Source organism: Corvus hawaiiensis, chromosome 3 (assembly GCF_020740725.1).
Source record: "Corvus hawaiiensis isolate bCorHaw1 chromosome 3, bCorHaw1.pri.cur, whole genome shotgun sequence".
NCBI lineage: Eukaryota > Metazoa > Chordata > Aves > Passeriformes > Corvidae > Corvus > Corvus hawaiiensis.
In genome coordinates this window covers 97,632,238-97,652,545 of record NC_063215.1, presented here as the reverse complement: position 1 = coordinate 97,652,545, position 20,308 = coordinate 97,632,238, and the positions used below count along the sequence as shown (strand labels likewise).

Sequence of the window (20,308 nt, the reverse complement as noted above, 5' to 3'; positions counted from 1 at the left end):
ACTTTTATTTTGCTATCACACTAATGATTGGTAAAACCAGGAAGGTGGCCTGGACAGAAGTGTTTAGAAATAAATGATTGTGAGGAATGTCTGTCCTCTGTTCCTTGTCACACAGTATAGAAAGTAGTGAATTGTGTTCATGTTGGATGTGTGCACTTCCACTGTAGAAGAAATTGAATTTAAATGGGATGGTAGTCATGCTGGACTGTGTATCTTGAGTTAAAAAAATCCTTGTATGGAAACTTTTGTACTGCACTTTATGCAAAATAATTCAAGCTACATTGAATATGAGTTACCTCATTGGTCAATTCTTCCCCTTGTTTCATCATATCTCTAACCTGCACTTGTCCAAGGAACTGTCTGACCTGAAAATTGTTGTCATACATGTAATTTGTGAATTCTCATCAAGTTAGCTCTCTCCTTGCTAAGTTAGAGTCTTATGATGTTTCTATGTTTGTGGAATTGAGTGTTGTCCTTAAAGGCAGTGGTTCTTGGCTGGGAGCAGGTGAACCCATCCTCTTAGGCTCAGCCTCAGGGGAGAGGCTGTGCCTCCTCCCTGCTCAAGGCAGCAGAGATGGGTGGAGTTTTTCTCTCAGTCTTTGCAGAAAGCCAGCTAGATATTTCTGATTTACTTCTGACTTGTTTTCTGCTGAGCCCAAGATGTCTCTTTTTGTGAGCTGGATTACATTTAGTGAAACACAAGTCTGTATTGACGTGAAAAGAAAGCACGTACTGAAGTCAAGCATTGGATATCCACATTTACAGAGGTCTGACTGCATGTTATGTCCAGCACCATGCAATGTCTTGTACATTTATTTTTAGCCAATGAGGAAAAATCCTGAAGAGATGTCATGAAAACTCAAGTAATAAGCAAATAAAAATCTTAAAGAGATCAGGCTGAAAAAGTCTAAAGCAGCCTTGTTTCTTTACGTGCTTCAAGTAATTTGTCTTTAACTGATACATATTCTTCTCAACATACAGCTCAGTGTTAAGGAGCTGACATTCAATGGCAAGCCACAAGAAGGCTGAAAAGGCAGCATCATGAATAGCGAACTCTCTCTTGGTTTCCTTGACACCTGCATAGTGCATACTGCCAACTATGATAAATGGAGCAGAAATATAGACACTTACTAAAAAGATGGAGCAGAAGTTAAAGGCTGGAGTGAGAGACATAGAAAGATGTATGCTTGATCTCACTTGGAAAGAGAAACAAATGGGTAGGGGAGCAAGTGAAGTTGAATGACATCTTGAAGACAGGAAAGGACTGAGGCTGAAGTGGCAGGAGGCCAGCAAGAAGAGCAGATGGGAGGTGGGACAAGTTTATTACCAAAGAGGCCATTGGATGGTAACAGTGCACATACTGCTAGAGAAACAGATGAGGTGAGCTGATAATTTTTCTGAATTCTATCTGAACGTGTCTCCTATTCAGATTCCTCATTTCTTGAACTTGGTATACTTTTTGGGAAACTTCCCTGGCAGATGGAAGAAAACTGTGCCATGTGATGCTCAGAAAAGCGATCATCAGAGAGACAGAGCAGGAGGGGGGAGCTGAGCTGTGTTCCAGAATATTTGAACTTGTGATCCAGAATATTTTTGTAAATGGGAAGTATTGTGTTTGTAATTCTAAACTGTTGCCCCTGGAAGAGAAAAGTAACATTAGAGAAGCATATTTTAATAAAGCTGAATTGGCCAGAACAGTTCTTCCCTTACTGCAGGGATTGGACAAAATATACCATGTTGTTTGGCTTGAGTGGCCACTATTGTCTTACAAATCTTGTGTAAATTGACAGATGAGTGAGTCTGACCTGATGCTGGGGAAAAAACCCAACAAACCAGCTGACCTTGTAAAAGCCCCAAAGAGCAGAAGAAATGATGTTTTGCCTGCAGGGCTCATTAATTAGTTGAATTTCTCATCTAATCCTTCTGGGTCAGCTGTGTTGCTTAGCCTACTCCAGAAGGGACAGGCTTGTAGAAACCATCACGACAGGTATCTTCAAGATGCAATACACAGGCATAAACTATGTATACATTCAGCAAGGTATATGCTACAACTTCTGTCCTTGCATATTAATGAAGGGGTAGAAGTAAGGGGTTATTTTCGTTTGGATAGTTACAGCAAGCTGGATAGTTACAGCAAGCCTTTTACATGATCTGATTTGAGATTAAAATAAACCTTGGACCAATCTGTGGAAAAATGTTTTCCTTGGTTTCTTTTCTTTACTCAGCTACCACATCTCTCTCCCCAGCTACCACATCTCTCTCCCATCTGTACTAATTGTTGTTTTAATAAATCAACAAAAACAAGTAGTTCCAACAATGTAGAAGTGTGTGAAACCTCATAGTGTCTCTGGCACTACAGTCTAGAAAAGTGTTTTAAAATACTGACATATTAGTAGCAATTATTTAATTCAGTCCTATGCTTTAGTTTGATCACAGTAAGTGTAAGGACTAACTTTTGCTCTGCACTGCACCTTATGCAGATGCCTTGTATGAAGTTTGCTCGTATGCCTGCACAATTAAAGGTAAAAGTGATCTGTCACCTTGACAGAGTTTGAGGGATCTGCAGTGCTTTAGGAGGTGTGATTCCAGGACAATGTTAGTTTCATACCTTCTTGGCAATAAAGCCATTCTTGGTGCTAAGGATAATAAAAGTTGGCTGTTCCCTTACGAGCACTTGAAGAGCAGAATGCACTCCAGCCTCTTGCTCCAACTCATGCAAAGGCAACAACCACAGAAGCTTTTGTTGCATCAATATTAGTAAAATTTAAAGCAATGGGCTGCTTTAAGGAGCTTTGGGTTTCCTTTGAATCTGAGTAAGTGTTCTGCGTTCCTCACTGCCTCTGTGCTTAACATCCTTGTTTTTTGGCAATAGTAATATCATTTTATGTTAATGTGATGATATTCATGCCTGTAAATCTTCACAACTGTGTGAGTGAGGAAAAGATAGAGCATCACTACTCTTTGCAACCACCTCTAGGGAGAAATTCAGCATTTGTTCAACAGCAAAGAATAAACTTACCTGGAAGTTCAGGACAATTAAAGTATAAGCTAGCAGTTTAAAATTTCTTATGCTATGTAAAAGGTATATTGTGCTTTAGGATATACTATTTGGGACAAAAAGAGGTACACTCTCCCACTTCCCTCTCCATGCTTGCTACCCCAGATTACTTCTGCATATACAAATAAACATCTGGATAACCCTCTTCACAATGAAGTTTCTCATACTCGAGATTGAGGCCTATTTTGTTACCCTGAGTATTCGAGAGCAAGAGCGAGAGGGACAAGGAGACAGATACAATGTGTGTGTGTGTGTGTGTATATACATATATATATAGAAAAAAATATTATATATATATATATATATATAATGTAAATCCAGACTAAAGCCAAAGTGTCTACAGAACCATGTCACTGTAATTTTTTTTCCTTTCTGTTTAAAGCCCTAGCCTGTATTATAGCTGGCTTAAGTCCTGTTATAACACAAGTTTGATCTGGAGGTTTCAGCTTTTGCAGATTTCTTCGTGTCATTTCTAACTTTTAAACCAGACGATATTAATTTTGAAGGAATTAGCCGGAAATTTCCTCGTAGTGCAATGAAATGGCATGAGTTAGCTAGCCTAGCTGCTAAAGGTTTTCTAATGAAAACTAGGGTGATATGAAATTTTCCTGATAAAAGGATCTGTAGGTTTCATCTGCTGTATTAAATGCCAGCCTAAAAGGGACGGCGGGAGACCCAAATTGTTGACTAGATATTATCTACTTTTACATTCCGGGGACACTCCTTTACGCTCCAAACAAAGCCTGAAAATCTGGAGGGTTGGCACTATTTTCTTCCTTGAGGCTGGCGAGCTCCTTAAGAGTCTCGGTCGCATTTTCTTGTATTTTATTGTTAATTCTCTTAACAGGCTCCTTTTCGGATGCCATGCGAGGGTGTCAGGCTGTGGCGTGGCCAGGTGTTTGTGTGACCGCCATCCCCCCAGGGCCGGGGAGGGTTGGGGGGGGGACACCAGGAGGTGTTGAGTGCTGAATGTTAAGCTCGTTCCTTTGTATGGCTTAGAAATCTCTGTTGTCCGGAATTGTACAGATAAGGCAGACCCATTTGCTTCATTGTCAGGCAATGTAGCTGAATAGAAATGCAAATGTGACATAAGGGGACTGCGCTGGGGAGGCGTTTGCTGTTACCTCCTCTAACAGTGTTCCTGGCTGTTGGAAAATTCCTGCAGAATCCAAAGGGTGTGGGGGGTTTAAAAAAATTTTTTTTTCCTTTTTTTTAATAATTACCTACAGGTTCTAGGGAAGATTGTTCTAAAGAAAATACCTCTCCCTTGCTGATGCTTTTATTTTTATGCAGTGGAACGGCTGGGTTTTAACTCCCTTATCAAGAGCTGCATGCACTGCCCAGACTAAATTGGGAGCATCTCCACACTGTTTGACAAATAGATTTTTTGTAAACTGATTTAGCCTTTTCATTGTTTGCATTTCATTATATAGCAGACTTCATGTCACAAAATCGGTATTCATTCAAAATAGAGAATTTAGAGATAGGACTGTAGCCAGATAAAAAAATATTGCACAGCTCAGGTCTATTAACCATAGAATAATAGCAAGTCAGTGATCCAAGGGGTAGTTCTTCTGCAGGGAAGGGCTAACATAACTGAGGTCAGGAGTCAGACCTCAGGGCTTCAAATGTGGCTGTCACCAGATTTACAAGTAAATCTACTGGGAAAACAGGGAAAATGAAGGGACCTTGCAGGATAAGGAGAGAGAAAGGCAGCCCAGCTCTTTCATCTTATAGCTCAGGCTTCTCAGTGGATGAAGAATAAAAGTCTGATTTGCTTAAGTGCTTCACTTTATTCAAAAACTCCAAGTTGCATCTTCCAAAGCATGATTCAAGGATCTAAATCAGGTTTAGATAATTTATTTAGAAAAGTAACATTAAAAGAGATCCTATTCTTGTTTTTCTGCCAAATTCATTATTGAATAAAAGACGGTTAGAATTCTGAAAATATGTGTACTAAATTCAAGCAGTGCTAAAGAATGCAGATATGGCCTTTAATAACACTGGAGAAGTTTATGTTAATGCCTTGGGAGCAAATAATCTGAAGTTGGACTAAACGGGTCAGTAGGAAGACTGAGTTGCAACTTTTCCTTTTGATATTTTATTTCTGAGAGCCTTTCCAATTTTTTAAGCCTATTGTTTCCTTGACAATATTAGAGAAATTCTTATCTGTCTCTTAACAGTCACATTGTAATGGTTGCATGCAAAAATTGCTTTAGATTTTCTTGCCATAACAGCTCCCTGGCATTATCCTCCTGCTTATAAACTGCAGTTCCTTTGGACACAGTCCTGGAAGGGTTCAAATCAGGTAACAGCAAGGGTGTTCCCCAGGAAATCAGTATTTCATTTTGGGTAGTATTGTTTGAACTCAGGCTCAGATAAGTTGTAACCATATTATTCTGGGTTACCTGGTTAGTAAAGATACTGCATTATGGCCCTAGTATTAGATCTGTTTCCTAGATGCACAAAAAATGGACGTACTTTGAGGAATTAGGTAATCAGGAATCTGTTATACAATGTTAAAGCATTGTAGGTTATCAGGATTCTGTTCTGCACTGCTGAGGTACTGAGTGGGGGTTGTGTGCTACTCAAGTCAACATGCATTTGATTGAGGAAAGAATGTAAAATCTGGCTGTCACCTGGAAGCTCTGTAAGCTTGGAGGGACAAAATTAATAAAGTGGCTTCTAACTAGAATGAAAGATAGAGACATTCTCTTCTGTATGCATGTGTTGGTTCAGCTTGCTTTCTTGTCACCTACTTTTTGTGTGTGAAGACATGTAGGTAACCAAGAGCCTATAGTATAATACATTTACATGTGGTTTGTGTAGGTATAGGCACACACAGAGGTATATCTGCAGTAATTGAACCAAATTGTTTGTGATACAAGTGTCAGAAGTGCAGTAAGTCTAAAGGCTGTACTTTCTGGATCATTTCACACCTTGAGTGACTGCTTTAGCAATGAAATATTGACTGGATCTGCTTAAAAGTCATACTGCTATTTTATTGCTTTATTCAGCATAATCAGAATCAAATAATTATAATTCTTACTTTTCCTTTTTTATCTGTGAAGGACAGAAGTTTATGTCATAGGCAAGTTTAACTCGATTTCTGGAAATGTAACACCTGAAATGGGGGCAGAGCTGGTGGGAGGCAAAACCAGCCTACTATGAAAACTTAAATTTGCATGTTTCTTAAAAAATGAATTAAGATATAAATTCAAATTTGCAAGTAAATGAATTAAGCTGAAAGAGCATATGCATAACGTTTACACCTTAACCATTATAAGTGGAGCTAAATCTATTGATTTGAGATTGAATAATTGAGCAGGGCTAACTGTCTGGTCAATAGAAGTGAAGCTGCTACAGGACAGAAACAGAGTTTATAATAGAAGGCTTCAGCTGCAGAAGGATGTCATTATGATTATATGCTGTCATTTGATCGTACTTACTAATAGATCCAGAAAAAATATTTTAATTGTAATAATGTCAGTTAACACAGGTATTTTTGTTAGTGTGACTCTTATGTATTGTATTAATGATGTTAATGTTCCCTTAAATGTTAGTGTGCAAGTCTAATGGTGATAGCAGGATTGCTGCACTTGTGTTGGTGTGCACTGGCATCTTCTTGGTGGGCGTTCTAAATCTCCTACCCCCCACTAAGTGGAAAGGAATATAGCAATGCTGAACAGCATCTCAGTGCAGCCTGACACATCAGATCTTGGACTTTCAGGGGGCTGGAGATGAAGGAGCTGGGAAAAGAGCAGTCGGTGGTGAATTCCACTTTTCTTTCAAACCCCTGGAACCACACAGTTACCATCTGGGAGTTGTATATCCCTGATAACCTTTCTTTTAAGTCTCTTTGTCTTAATGGTTGGGAGAAGTACAAGGAGTTCTTAATGTCTTCCTAGGCACACAAGTGTGTGTCCAAGAAATCATGTAACCTGCAGTCTAATTATGCCCCTAAACAAAGTTTACATTTTCGAGTGCTCAGTCAGTCAGCTGATACAGGCATTTAAAAAAGGCACGTATACTGAAACAATCAGAATTCTGTTACTACAGGGACAGAGTCCAGTGGCCTTCATGGAAGCCTCTACCTATTTTAGATCTTGGTGTCTAGAGATAAGAGTAGCTATTACTTTATGGGGAGGAAGGATTTGTTTACTCTTGAGCATCTGAACTCAGCCTTTGTTACCAGTGGTTTCAGAGCTGTTAATTTCCCATGGTGAAAGCTCTTTTCACCAGCACAATCAGGTTATCCTGAGCTGAGGATGTTTCACTAGTCTCATTTGTCTCCAGTATTAATTCTGTGCCAAATTCTTGCTTCCTAGGTCAGTGAAATGTTAGAGAATCTCACCTCGATCTTAGCGAGAACAGTTACAGGCTGCTTTATTATATTGAATTGTTCCTTAATAGTTATGGATAACAGGACAACCATGTAGAAAGTCCCTACTTGATAAACAGATTGGGGGTTTGTGACTTTCAGTAGTTAAAATAGATGCCTTCCTGAGGCTGGTATTTATTGTAGCTAAACTGTGTTTAATTTAGTGTTCCTTGCACCTTTAAAAAATGCAACCCCTTTAATCTATTGTCTTTAAAAGCATGTATTAGATGTCAGACAACATAAAGGCAGTATGTAGAGATAACCCTCATGTAAGTGATGGTTCCAGTCATCTAGTGTATGGATAAAAGATTTCCAAGGCTATGTTACTTGGCAGTTCAACATGATCTAGCTGTTTGTTAATCAGAGAACACGAGAAGAACAAAGGATGGAGAACAAAAATGTTGAAAAAAAAGTGTTGTATAGCTAGAAGATGTACAGTGGGACAAGTAACACGGGGGTAGGATTGGATAAAGCAGTTATGGAAACAATGAGCCGTAAGAGGGCAAAATTTGTTTCACTTTGTTTCTTGTGACTTGAGTTTGTTGGTAAAGGGGATAACATTTTGTATTCAGGCAGAGAGCATGTTCTGTAAATCTCTTCAGTTACCCGTTCCCTGGGTGTCGCAATAGATTAAGTCGCTGTGTGATGATATGACACCGCCATCACTCGTCTTCCTGGGATATTGCTGGAGGCAACAACAAACCTGTGTCTTTGGCACATGTGAAGGAATTTAGTGCTTGAGGGGTTAAATTACACAGGCTCCCCTGTGGATCAGCTTATGCTTGGACAGTAATAATAGCAATAACATTAATAATAAAAATGCCAGAGTGAAGGGAGTGGAGGGAGAGCAGGGGGAGAAAAAGGCAGAAGAGTGATGGAAGATGGGCTGGGACGGTCGGGGGTGGGGGAAGGCAGGCTGGAGGATGCGTTTTGTACAGCAGGTGTCCCGGCTCCACGTCAGATGTCGTAGGAGCCTCTGCGACATGGACATGCCCAAATAGATGGCACAAAAGCTTTGAGGGTGGTTGGTGGCTCTGTGCGTGTCTGCGCTCTTGCTTCAAGCCATGATATCCTAGGGCAGTGTAACAAGCAATTCGTGTCAGCTCACAGTAAAGATTATTGGTGTTTTCACTGGGGAAATATTTACGCTCCATCTTCTTCTATTTTTAGCACTTTGAGCTTGCAGTCAGGTAGAAGGGCAGGTGGGGGAGTGGAAAGAGACCCATTGAGGGACACGTCTCATCCCTCAATTAGATGGAGCTAAACCCCTAATCTTGCTTAGGAATAGCTGCTGATGCTAAGTTTTCCTCTTTCCCTTCTGGTTTAGTGGGATATTCCATTTCACTGCAGTATAGGTGATAGAATGGGATGTCAACTGGAATGTTTTGATTCTAACAGAAAGCATAAATGCATTTTAAGGAAGGTATTTTTACATAGGTGAGGCCTCCAGAAAGAAATCCACCAAAAGGTAATATAAGTGCAGAATAAAGTATTGGGGATTTTTGGTTGGTTTTTTTTTTTTTTTTTTTTTTTTTTAATTCCTGGGTAGAAAAGCCATCACAGTAAAAGACAGCAATTTATTGCATTGCTGGGGGAAAAAAACCAAAAACCAAACTAAAACAAAAAACAACAAACAAAGAGAGAAATCTGAATTTGTTCTCTTTCAGATTTGTTGTTTATAATAATAATCCTTCTAGTGAAAAGGGCTAATTTACTCTTTCTATAGGAATATTTTAAGTGTGATTATCATAATATCACAGCTGCTGAAAAGGTCTAAAATAGGGCATTGACCTTGAACGTGTTCCTGCGTTTAGTATGTGGTGCTTAACATTCAAGAAACAATACAACTGCAACTCATTTATAAATGTATAATCTCAAAATGTTAACTCTTACTCTGTAAATACATGCCACAAGGATTGTAAAAAGCTTGCAGTATCCCATGAAGTACATGTGGTATTTTATCAGTGTAAATATGTATAAGATTTTCAAGATTTCTGCTGGGAATACTCCATAACTAAAGTAAGTTTTCCCTTTGGTACTGCACTAGTTTATGATTTAATTTTTACTGACATTCCACCAGTCATATTATTAGCTTCACAAAATGAAAGTGAAATAATCCTGTATTAATTAAACAGAGCAACTGAATTCCCTCAGTCATCTTATCCTTGGCTGTCTGAGACAGTAATGCACTTCAGTTTCTCTGAAGAAACTTACACTAAAAAAAGAGCTTGGGGTGATAGTGAGATATCCATATTGAAGTGTGTGCCTGAATTATCTTTAGGGAGGAGACCTTTTTTGGTGGGTGACAGGCAATGTGCGTGCGGTTCCCTTTTTCTGTTTTTCTGTTTTTTGGGGTTTTTTTCTTTTCTTTTTTCCCTTTCTTTCATTTAGTCAGAGGCTTTGGAAAAGGTGTTTTGTCAAGAGAATAATATTCATTTATAGCAGTGTGAACAGATTCTATTCTGTACCAGTGAAAGCAGTCATTTAAATACCCATACCCATGCCCTTGAAAATAAAACAAGGAGAAAATATGGAGTATTTATTTGAGACCAGATAAATTGAATGTAGTTCAGTAACATGGTAAGGCAATTGCTGTTATTTCACAGAGATATTTTTTATATGCTGGAACTGAGTGTAGCAGCAAAAGCTAAAAGCCTTGCTCCGTGTATTTGTGAACACACTGTGGAAAAGTTCTAAGGAGCATCAGAGATTGTGTTGTGTGAGCTTTTTTCCCTAAGATCAAAACAAAGAGTAATTAATGGTAAATACAGACTGAAGTAGCAGATGGCTTTTAAGTAATAATAACTTGACAGCGTTTGTCCAACTATGTTCAAACAGGTGAGCAGAATTTTGAACTTTTGAGGCATTAGTGTTTTTAAAAACTCATTAGCAGCATATCCAGGGGTGCACCAAGTGCCTTCCAGTGAGAAGCACAAAAGAGAAGTAGACAGTGGCAATACTGTTCTAATGTAAATATCACTGTAGCATAGAGTGAGATCACATCTGAGTTGTGCTTCTTTAGTCAGTGATTGTGAATAAAGAGAAGATCACATATTTGATGACACGTCAGTATTTATTTCAAACTCTTAACAATATGGTATTTTCCAGCTGGACTTTGAATAAGGTTCCATAGTGTATTGCGAATTTCTGTCTAAAGTTAACAGTATGCTTGTTCCCAAATAAATCCTCAGCAGCTACCAGACTTTCACATTCTTGCTGCTTCCCTGCTGGCTTAAGCTTGTTGCTCCTTTTGGTAAATACACATTTGACACAATGCACTGTGAGGCTTCTGTGAAGTGCCACTGAACCTTATTTCAGTTGCCTTGAGTGGTTGTGCTTTAAGAATCTGGCCCTTCTGATGCCTTGAAATGTCTGTAGTATTTAGATGTGAAGATGCTTAAAGATGTACTGTTTGGCACACAGGGAAAATTAGATGCACAGAGACATGGAAATGGAGATGCTGCTCAGCAATGCCCCTTGACTGGTACAGGCACTCCTGACGATTTTTCCCTCTCCCTCTCTTGATTCCATTACCACTGTTTCATATAGACTCCTTGTGGTAAGATTTTGCACTGTACATTTTGATAAGTTATTGCAGATGTGTGTTTGCATGCACGTTGTTATTGTGTATTCCCTGACAAAATTCAGTAAACTGATGCCTGGTTTACTTTTTTCCCTCCCCTACTACTGCTTTTATTTATTTCTACAGAAGAGCTTAAAATGAAGCTACAGTTAGCCCCAGTTTATTTGCTGCTGTAATCTCTTTCTTATCTTGTTTTTTTTTTTTTTTCCTCCACTTTCCCCAAACTGATCTGTAACTGTGAAACCCAAGTTCAAGAATGTAGCTGGAATTCCAGGCCCCAGTCTGGTGGAGGTGACACTTTCAGTCCCTGGGGGAAGAAGCCAACTGCTTTGTTTATCAACATGCAAAGTACAGCACAGTATTTCTGGTTCTCCAAGAGGCAGCACTGGCAGGGCAGAGAGCTGCTTGCTTGGATGAAAGATGCTTGATAGAAAACTAGCGATGGCTCACAGGGGGAGAGGAAAAATGCATTATTTGGGAGTGTAGAGGAGGGTGGGGGACAACAAGCTCACAAGGTAGTGGAAACTATGGGAATGTGAAAACGAGGGCTTACAGGAAGACAGACCATGACAGAAGGAGAGACCATCGTGTTTCAGCCCCTGAATATAAAATCTTAGGAGATAATGAACAAAAGTAGGAATGAAGCTAACCTGTGCTTTGGTAGGTTTCAAAGTGGATTAGCTGTCAGATTTTAAGGAAGGTGTATTCCAAGGAATGTAATAGAGAAAAGTGACCATATCAAATCACACATTTACAGGGATTCATTTATGGGTGATTTTTATGTAAGAAAAAGACATACACATGTATTGAAAGCATTTTGGAATAAAAAATATTGAAAAATAGATATTTTGGGTATAAATTTATAAACAGACATACTCATGTACCAAATCTACACACAGAGATATTCAGTACAAACAATGTATTTGTATGTTTTGCTCATGTGCACATGTAAATCAGTTTATAAGACTTGTATTTTGAGTATATAGTCATACAGATAACTATACATAAAGACATCATATTCAAGTTCGATTTGATTCCAAAATCTACATTTATCAAATTGTTACTTAAAGAGGATGTTCTAACACAGTAACATGATTTAATGCCTCTCGTTTTAAAATTTGGTAAAAACTGCTATTTTTTTTTTTTGTCCCTGATGTTTCTACAGAGTATTTAAATTTTACTCTATATTTCAGAGCTTTTTAATTCACTGCTCACAAGCAAATTTACATCTTAATTACAGAGTTCACATTTAACAATATAGACAGCATAATGCTACTGGTAATTAAGCTTTTACTACCTGCTTTTATATACAGTGGTCTGAGATGTAGTTTTGCTGTGTGAGTTCTGATTCCTAAAATTGCAAGTATTTATACCAGTTTCGTAGGAAGCAGGCCCAGTCTTCACATAAGGTTAAATACAGAACACTGGAATCTCTTTGCTGTAAACATAGACAAACATGTCTATTGAACCGATATATGTTGGAATTTGGTCCTGTTTCTGTATTTTTTTTTTTTTTGTGTGTGTGTAAAATGCTGTGAAACAGATCTGGAGAGGGCATTTCTGTTCCCATTTGTGAATGGTATTACTGCACTCTAGGGTTCGCACTGATTTGTTTTGATCTAAAAGACTGCCAATTGCATCATGTTAGGGCTCCAGTCACAAAAGATCTTATAAGAGTTAAGCTGCATTCTAAGAAATTACTGTCTTTCCAGTGTTGGTTTGGTTTTTTTTCTGGAGAAAAACAGCCTGCATCTGTTTTCACTGGTAGGGGCAGAAACGCTTTGAACCTGGAAAATATGTATGGTGCTTTAGTTGTAATATTAAGTAAAGGTGGTAGCTTTTGAAAAAAAAAGAAATCATCCCATATTCATTACCGATCCTTTTAAAAATGGGATATATGCATGTGTTTCAGTGCAAACAGTGTCCCTAATGTCCCTAAATTTGAATATGGTCATAGTGTTGGAACAAGTTTAATCAGGAATTTTTCATATAACCAGAGAACAACTCTGAGCTGGCTGTAAGCAGTGTTTTGCTGGAACCCGGCTTGGTGATGTTTATGCAGGCTTGCCTATAGGGCTATGTGCTTATTGCCCCTTTAGTTCAGCAAAACTTACTTTACAAAAAACCCAAACCCCCAAACACTGTAGAGGTCTAGGCACCCTCTCAGATTTACTAATGCAGAGCTATTCCAGTGCAGCCCTTATCTCATTAAAATGAGGCAGGCTGAGTTGGTACACTAATCCCTGCACACTAACAGAGAAAATTGATCAGTTCTGGATCTTTTCTCATTTCTAAATATACACATTTAAACATCCAAATATTCGCACAGGGACACATGCCTTATATATATACACACAACCCACCCATGTTACGATGGCGCTATAACCTGTATAGGAACACGCATACCTGTATTGGCTCCCAGTAGCACCCATTATGTTAAGGGCTGGAATTGAGTGCTCGTTTTGTTAGGAACGTATTTTTTCTTTCTTTTTTCTTTTTGTTTTTAACTAAGTAGAAAAGGAACCTTTAATTTTTAAATAGGAAATTACATATCTCTATATTAGATAGCTGTTATAATTTTTATATGTTTTTATGTATGCTATCATATATACATAGTCAAATTCCAGCCCGCTCCCCCTCCCTTTTCCCCCCAAAAGTAACTCGCACGACAATGAAAAGTTGAGTTACCCAGAGGCTTCGGCAGGCTGCGCTTGGCGTTATAATTATTTGTTTTTCCCCGGCGCCGAGCAGTTCCAAAGGTTAGGGAAGCGGCGTTCAGGAGAGCGCGCCGGGAGCCGAGCCCGGCTGCCGCCACAGCGAAACGCCACGACCGGCAGCGGCGGCGGCGGCGCAAACTTCATCCTCTACCTTTGCGCGCAATCCTTAACCGGGAGCCTGCCAAGGTACCTGCCGAAGTTGGGGCCGGGCGGGAAGGGAAGGCGGGCGGGAGGGAAGGAGGGAAGCGGAGCGGGCAGCCCCCGCCGGTCGGTCCGGCGGCGCGGGCACGTCCGCGGGCTCTGCCCCGGCCGACGCCGCCGCCTCAGGCCGCTCCCCCGTCCCCACCCTCTACCTGCCGCTCGCCCCGCGCGCCGGGCCGCCCCGGCGCCCCTGGCGCCTGATTGGCCGCGGCCCCACCAATCGGCCGTCCTCCCGGGCCGGGGGGATGCATATGTACAGCCCTGCTGCATATTCATGAGCTCCGCGCGGGGCTTTAAGTCCTTGATTAGGCGCGCGGGCGAGCTTTTGGTCCCCGCCCGCCGCCGCCGCCGCCGCCGCCGCGCCCGGAGCGCGCCCGTGCCAAGTGCGCGGCGCTCGGCCACGGAAACTTTGCTTTCACCGCGGGGGCGCACGGAGGATGGTCGCCGGGCGCACATGGATTCGGTAGAACTTTGCCTGCCGGAGCCGCTCTCCCTGCACTACGAGGAAGAGTAGGTACCGCTCCCCGCCCCCACCCCACCGCCGCACGCCGCCTGCCCCAAAACATGACAGGCGCCTAAGACGCCCCTGCAGGTAACGCTGCGCCGCGGCCGCGGGCGGGAGCCGGCCCGGGGCGCTGCGCGGCCGCTGCGAGCCGTGGGGGGGGGGCCGAGCGGGAGGCGCCCGGCGGGAGCGGTGCTGGCGGCGGGCGAGCGCCCGGCCCCGCGGCCGCCCCGGCGCTCGCCGTCTGACAGGTGCGCCGGCTCCCCTGGCAGCGCCGGCGGAGAGGCGGCGGTGGGCGGGAGGGAGCCCGCGCCGCGCTGGGGCGCCGGCCGGGAGCGGCCGCCGGCGCGGTGCCCGGTGCGGTGGCGGCCGCCGGCGCGGTGCGAGCGCCCTGCCGGGGGGCGCCGCTCCGGACCCGCGGCGTCAGCGGCCGGGGGGGCGGCGTGGGGCACTTGGCGGGGTCCGCGCCGCACGGCGTGTCCCTCCCCGCGCCCGCTTCTCCCTACAAAAGGCAGCCGAACACACTTTTTAAGGAGCCGCAGTTCTTGGCTGGCACTTCTCAGCTACCTGGCGGAGTGACTCCGGCGGAAAGCGTGGCGCCCAAACAGAACCGGGCGGTCTGGGGCTGAGGAGCGGCTCCTGGACTTGATTTCAGCCCGCAGCCGGGATTAAATATTAGTATATCTCGGGAGCTGTCACCGGTTCATTTTTCTCCATGTCGAGCCACTTACGTCGCTGTGCCCTGGTGTTAGGCCGGGAGTGACAGGAGCGCCGAGGAGAAGCCCCGGCTGGCAGCCAGCATCGCCCCAGCCGCGGCCGCGGAGAGGCTGCACGGAAGGTGACAGTGTACTATAGGTAGATGCCCACTAGCTGTCCTTGCTGCCTGCACAGTGCATGGCTGGTGGTAATTAAGCCAGGCATGAAAAGTGAATGCCGTGATCGCATGTTAGGGCCATAATATGGGAAGTAACAAATAGCCTGGCTCACAGGAATACAGTTTGGGAAGGGGACGCGGGGAAAACCCACTGTAGTGTTTTGGGGGTGAAGAAAAGAAAATAAACAGAGGTAGGGTGCCCCCTCAGCTATGGTTTATAGGTCAGCGCACTGTATATAGTGTAAGGTAGCTTCGTAATGTAAGAGTGCAGTTTCCGTAGCTTTTACTAACAGTGACACGTTTTTCATAAAATACATAAAAAGACGATAAGTTGAATATTCTATGGTTTTCGGGTGGGTTTTTTTTGTTTTTTTGTTTTTCTTTTTTGTGGATGTTTCAGCCCCCCACCCCCCCAAAGGAGCTTTCTTGAATTTACCTTCTTACAGCTAATTTGAATGATTAGTTTAGATAAGCCTCTTAGAGTAGATGCATTTAAATGAAATCGGGGCACATGTCTTTTTGGCTCTGGTGCAAGATTCAGACTAATTTTTTTCTTCCTCTGGCTCAATTAAAAGTAATGTTAAAACACTCCCAATATATTGTCTGAGTGCAGGGCTGGAGGCATGTGGGATTGAGTGGACACAGAGGAAGAACTAACCTTCAGAAACATATCTGCTTCTCCATCTCAATTAATAAACACCAGAGTTTTACACATTGTTAATATCCATAGTAACTGTGGTTTGACTACATACTGTAACATGCATGCGCGCATGTAAGCATAAGGACATACAAATAGATGTAGGAGTTTCTGCAGTTCTCATGCATGAGGGTAGAGAGGATTCAAGCTAAAAATTGTCTGAACATTTTGGGAGTGCACAGACATCTGTCTGACCATCACTAGGTATGCTCTGATTTTAAGGCAGAGCTTGTTAAAGAATGCAATAACTTAAAGCCAGCTGCAGTCTTAGCTTTTTGCTCTTTCAGCAATAACAATAGCATTAATAATTACTAATAGTTAATAAGCTAACAGATGCAATAAATACATCTGCTCATTTTGACATACGTGTCAGTTTAATAATTTTAAATGAATCACTGCGTTCATAACGGGAAATCTCCTTCAACCTCTGATTAAAATGTAACGTTGACTAAAGGATTATAGAGCGGACTTAATTTTACTGACTGTTTTAACAGTTGTCACAGCTGTTGGAAGAAGGAAAGGCAATTGAAACACTCCAGAAAAGCAGGGGGGGTAGGGAGGGGAGAGAACAGGAGTAGTTTAGTAAATTTAAACATGGTCTCTGAATGCCAAACATAGAAAATTGAGGAGATTTGTAACTCCAGAAAGCTTCTGAACGCTACATTTGCGTTCTGTGGCTCACTGTGTTTCATTCATTTGAACGTGTAGCTGCTTTCCCAGTTTCTCCATTTAAAAACATGCAATAGTGTTTAAATGTGAAACAAATTCATCTGTTCCTGTGCCTAGATTTTCATCTTACAATACAAGCGATAGAATACGCAGATGACAAGAAATAAAGGTTGCGTAGAATGGCTGTAACATTTAAAAAGTGGACATAGGTGTCACATCATGTGAGTACTCCAGTGCAGTGATGGTTGGTATACATATTTTATATTTTTCTAACCATTCTCATGTTGTGGTGTGGGAATGGTCTGTGGAGTCACCCTGTGAGTCTGGCCGGATTATGTTTGTGTATGGATGAATATGAGTGTGTGTGTTATTCACGTGTACATATATTTGTGTGTTTGTGTGTGTGCAAGGTGATTATGTGCTAAACATAAAAGAGTTTATGTCAGTTTCACTCTTTAAAATATTTTGGCATAGCTTCTAATTGCTGAAGAATTTTTTTAGAGGTGTCTTTCATTTGTAAAGGCAGGAAAGGGGCAGGCTGAAGAACGCTTCTTTGTGAAGTGAGAAGCAGCACTTGATTCCGCTCCACGGTTTCTCCAGGCTCTGAAAGTCTTTAACCTCGCCTGTTTGTCTTATTAGATAGCTTGTTACTGAGAAATAAAGCCCCAGGCTGATGTTCCAGTGGGTACCCGGTGTGTGGGGTGGCACACAACCCTGGGCAGGCGTACAGCCCCTGCCTGGCCTCTCCCAGGGCTCTCCCCTTGGGCAGCAGGCAGGCCTTGGTCCCTTCTTCCTTCCCTGTTTCCGGTCGTAGGGCTTTGCTTTTTTTCATTCTGCTACACTGCTGGCAAGTTTTTGAATCCTGCAGAAAGTATAAAGGATTTGTGCTGAAATGCCTGTCTGGCAGATTTTCCTTTACTGGGGCTTGCCCCTCTTTTAGTGATGGGTGCTCATTTTAATGTGTTTATGGTTGTGCTCTTTTATTTACTGAGCCTGGTGCGTTGCAGCGGTAATTAACCCGTGTTATTAGCAAAGCCCTTGTGGATATCCATTAATTCTCTCGAATGGCTGATCATTTTTTTCGTACTTTTCCCCCCCCACACCCCGTTTATTCCTAAGAATCACTGTCCTTTTTCTCACAGACCTTAAGCTTTTAACATCTCCTACAAATTTCTTTTTAAACTGAGGTAGGTAGAAGGGCATCATCCCCATAGTTCCATAATAAAGAATAACTATTGTCTTAAACTGTTTTCAAAGATGCTAATGGGAAGCAAAACAACTGTGAGAATCTGTAGGGAACAATTTATTTAATTATTATTTTTCAAAACACATGCTTAATGATAAGAAAAGAGATAAGAATTTCCCTAGCTTTTTTTTGTGTAGCTGCATTAGCTGCTGTGAATATTTTAGTGTTCATATTTTAATCAGATTTCAACTTAGTTAATAGCACTTTGGGCATTTAAAAAATATTGAGCCAGCAGAAAAATACTTGTGCTTGCACTGCTGAGAAAAGATAAGGGCCACCTCATTAGCCAACCCTACTTTTGCAATTAATTTCAAATACATGGTGCTATTCATCAAATAGAGAAGGTAACTTGTCTATGATAATATTTAACAATACTTGAAGCCCACTTTGCTTAGAGTAGCTAAAAAGTATGATATGTCTTTTCTCACAGATGTCAGTCCACACACTATGCTGCTGTTTCTGTATGTTACAAAGTTACAGTAGAAAAATTATGGTATAAAATATAATATATTCATGAGTAAGTGACAAGATTATTCGTTTTGCAGAACAGTTTTTAAAGGACTGACCCTGGGCCTACAGGGAGGTTGCTTGCACCTTTGTGGAGCTATAAGTAGGAATGAAAAAATGCTTATTTGAACCTTTCAAGGAGGTATATAAGATAATTATCTTTTTGTGTAGAATAAATAAAATGCATAGGATAAGTAGGAAAAAAATACGAAAGCAATTCTTGCTCCTATTGAAGCCTGAAGTAGCCTTTGTCTATAAGATAAGCTTTGCTATGAATTCTTTTTCACAGCAAATTCATGAAGGGAAGAAACAATAAAATGTTGATCCGTTACAAGTGCATATGAGCCTCACGCTACTGAGCTCTCTAGAGGAAATCTGTGATTATGCTGGGCCAGTTTGTTCAGTTTTTATCTCTTTTACGTCCACTGGCCTTGTATTAAATTGTCATTGTCCTAAAGCACATGAGAGAGAAATGAATTGCATTTCTCGACATGCTCTGACAGTGAAATATTTGGCCTCTCTGTCTCCAATCATACTCATATGTATGTTTGATAGTGCAGGGATGACACCAACAGTCGCTGCAGCTTGACACTCCACTTATTACATGTTCTTTTACGTTTCGTGTATCGTCTTTTCGGCTTCACTTAGGTAGTCATACATGCACAGTTGTATCTGTAGCAGCATGTACGTACGTGGTTTGGTTTTGTTTCCATTTTATGTGAAATCTTCCATCTGTGCACAGCAAGTTTTGTGTTCAAACACGTTTATATGCATGCCTCTGTGTGTGTTCCAGGTGTATAGTGTATTCCTTATGCAGTTTTGGCAATGTACATCTATTGTTGTGTGTTAGCCACAGACATATACACAGTAAGTATATATATATATGCAGAGCTATATAACTTCCCTCTGTGCAGTTGCTTGTCAAAAAGCAGCTGCCTTTATGTGGTTTTATGTGTTTTTTTTCTTATCCACGAGAAGAGAGCTGGCTAGCAATGTAAAGTATTTACACCTCATTTTATATCAGATTCTCCATGTAATCTAGCAGGTTTTGTATTGTACTCACAGTTTTGCTTTTAAAAGATGCTGTATTTTTTTATAAAATTCTTCTCTTCCAAGTAAAGTAAATGAAAAGTCCAACATTTATTCACATTACTGTAAGTTTTGGCTGTCAAACAGATATTTATTTTTTCTGCTAAATATATCTTTGGACACACAGTTATATTTGCATCTAAAGACTGTAATTATTTTTAGGGCAGAAGCCTCCTGCATATGGTTGTTAATATACATCATGATGTCCTCAGACAAAAATATAAAATACATACTCGATTTTAATGGTCCTTAGTCCTTTCCAAAAGTCCTATGGTTGTGGGTTTTTTGTTTTCTTCTTTTGTTATGGTTCTGTTGTCCAGAAGTAAAAATACCATGAAACATTAAAGAAAAATATTAAACTGAATTGTATACTGCTATTTCAGATAGTATTGCTTAATTATTCTTTAAAGTACTTGATACTGCTTTTTCAGTAGCACTTTGGAGAGTAACTTCTATAGGACATTGCCTTTTGACTTCTGTGTCTCATGAAACAATTTATGTATTTTCTGTGTTACAGAAGCTTTAAATCTCTTGGGTTTGCTTACATAATGCTTGTAATGTTTTTCAGTTAATTTGTATTTCCTTCAAACGAAGGGTTTTGCTCTTTGCTGTTCCTTAATATAGCAGGTTTGCATCAAAGGGAATCTTATCTAATTTCCAATTATTTTCCTCTTTTAAGTAGCATAGCTTTTTAATCAGAGCATCATTACCCATTTCTTTTAAAATTGAAATAAAAATTATTTTTTCACTTCAGCTTCTTGTACTTGCTAGAAAAAATGTCTGT

General features: G+C 41.0%; 1 protein-coding gene and 1 long non-coding RNA gene across 9 annotated transcripts in view; one reads left to right on the top strand and one right to left on the bottom strand.

Annotated features, from left to right (window-relative positions):
- ESRRG (estrogen related receptor gamma) overlaps positions 1–20,308 on the top strand; it is a 374,779-nt gene that overhangs the window by 199,559 nt on the left and 154,912 nt on the right. Inside the window, exon 1 of one of the 8 annotated variants that reach the window (XM_048296138.1) lies at positions 14,244–14,450. The exons of 6 other annotated variants lie outside the window; for them this stretch is intronic. In XM_048296138.1, coding sequence (XP_048152095.1) covers positions 14,395–14,450 — 56 coding nt within the window. In that variant the 5' untranslated portion in view covers positions 14,244–14,394. Of the gene's footprint in view, positions 1–14,243; positions 14,455–20,308 lie in introns of those variants that run through there. One more of the 8 variants, XM_048296145.1, reaches the window with a different exon arrangement.
- Positions 10,494–14,038, bottom strand: LOC125322451. Its single transcript, XR_007202011.1, has 2 exons — positions 13,711–14,038; positions 10,494–12,809 (listed from the first exon to the last, which is right to left on the bottom strand). It is a non-coding gene; the product is annotated as an uncharacterized LOC125322451 (long non-coding RNA).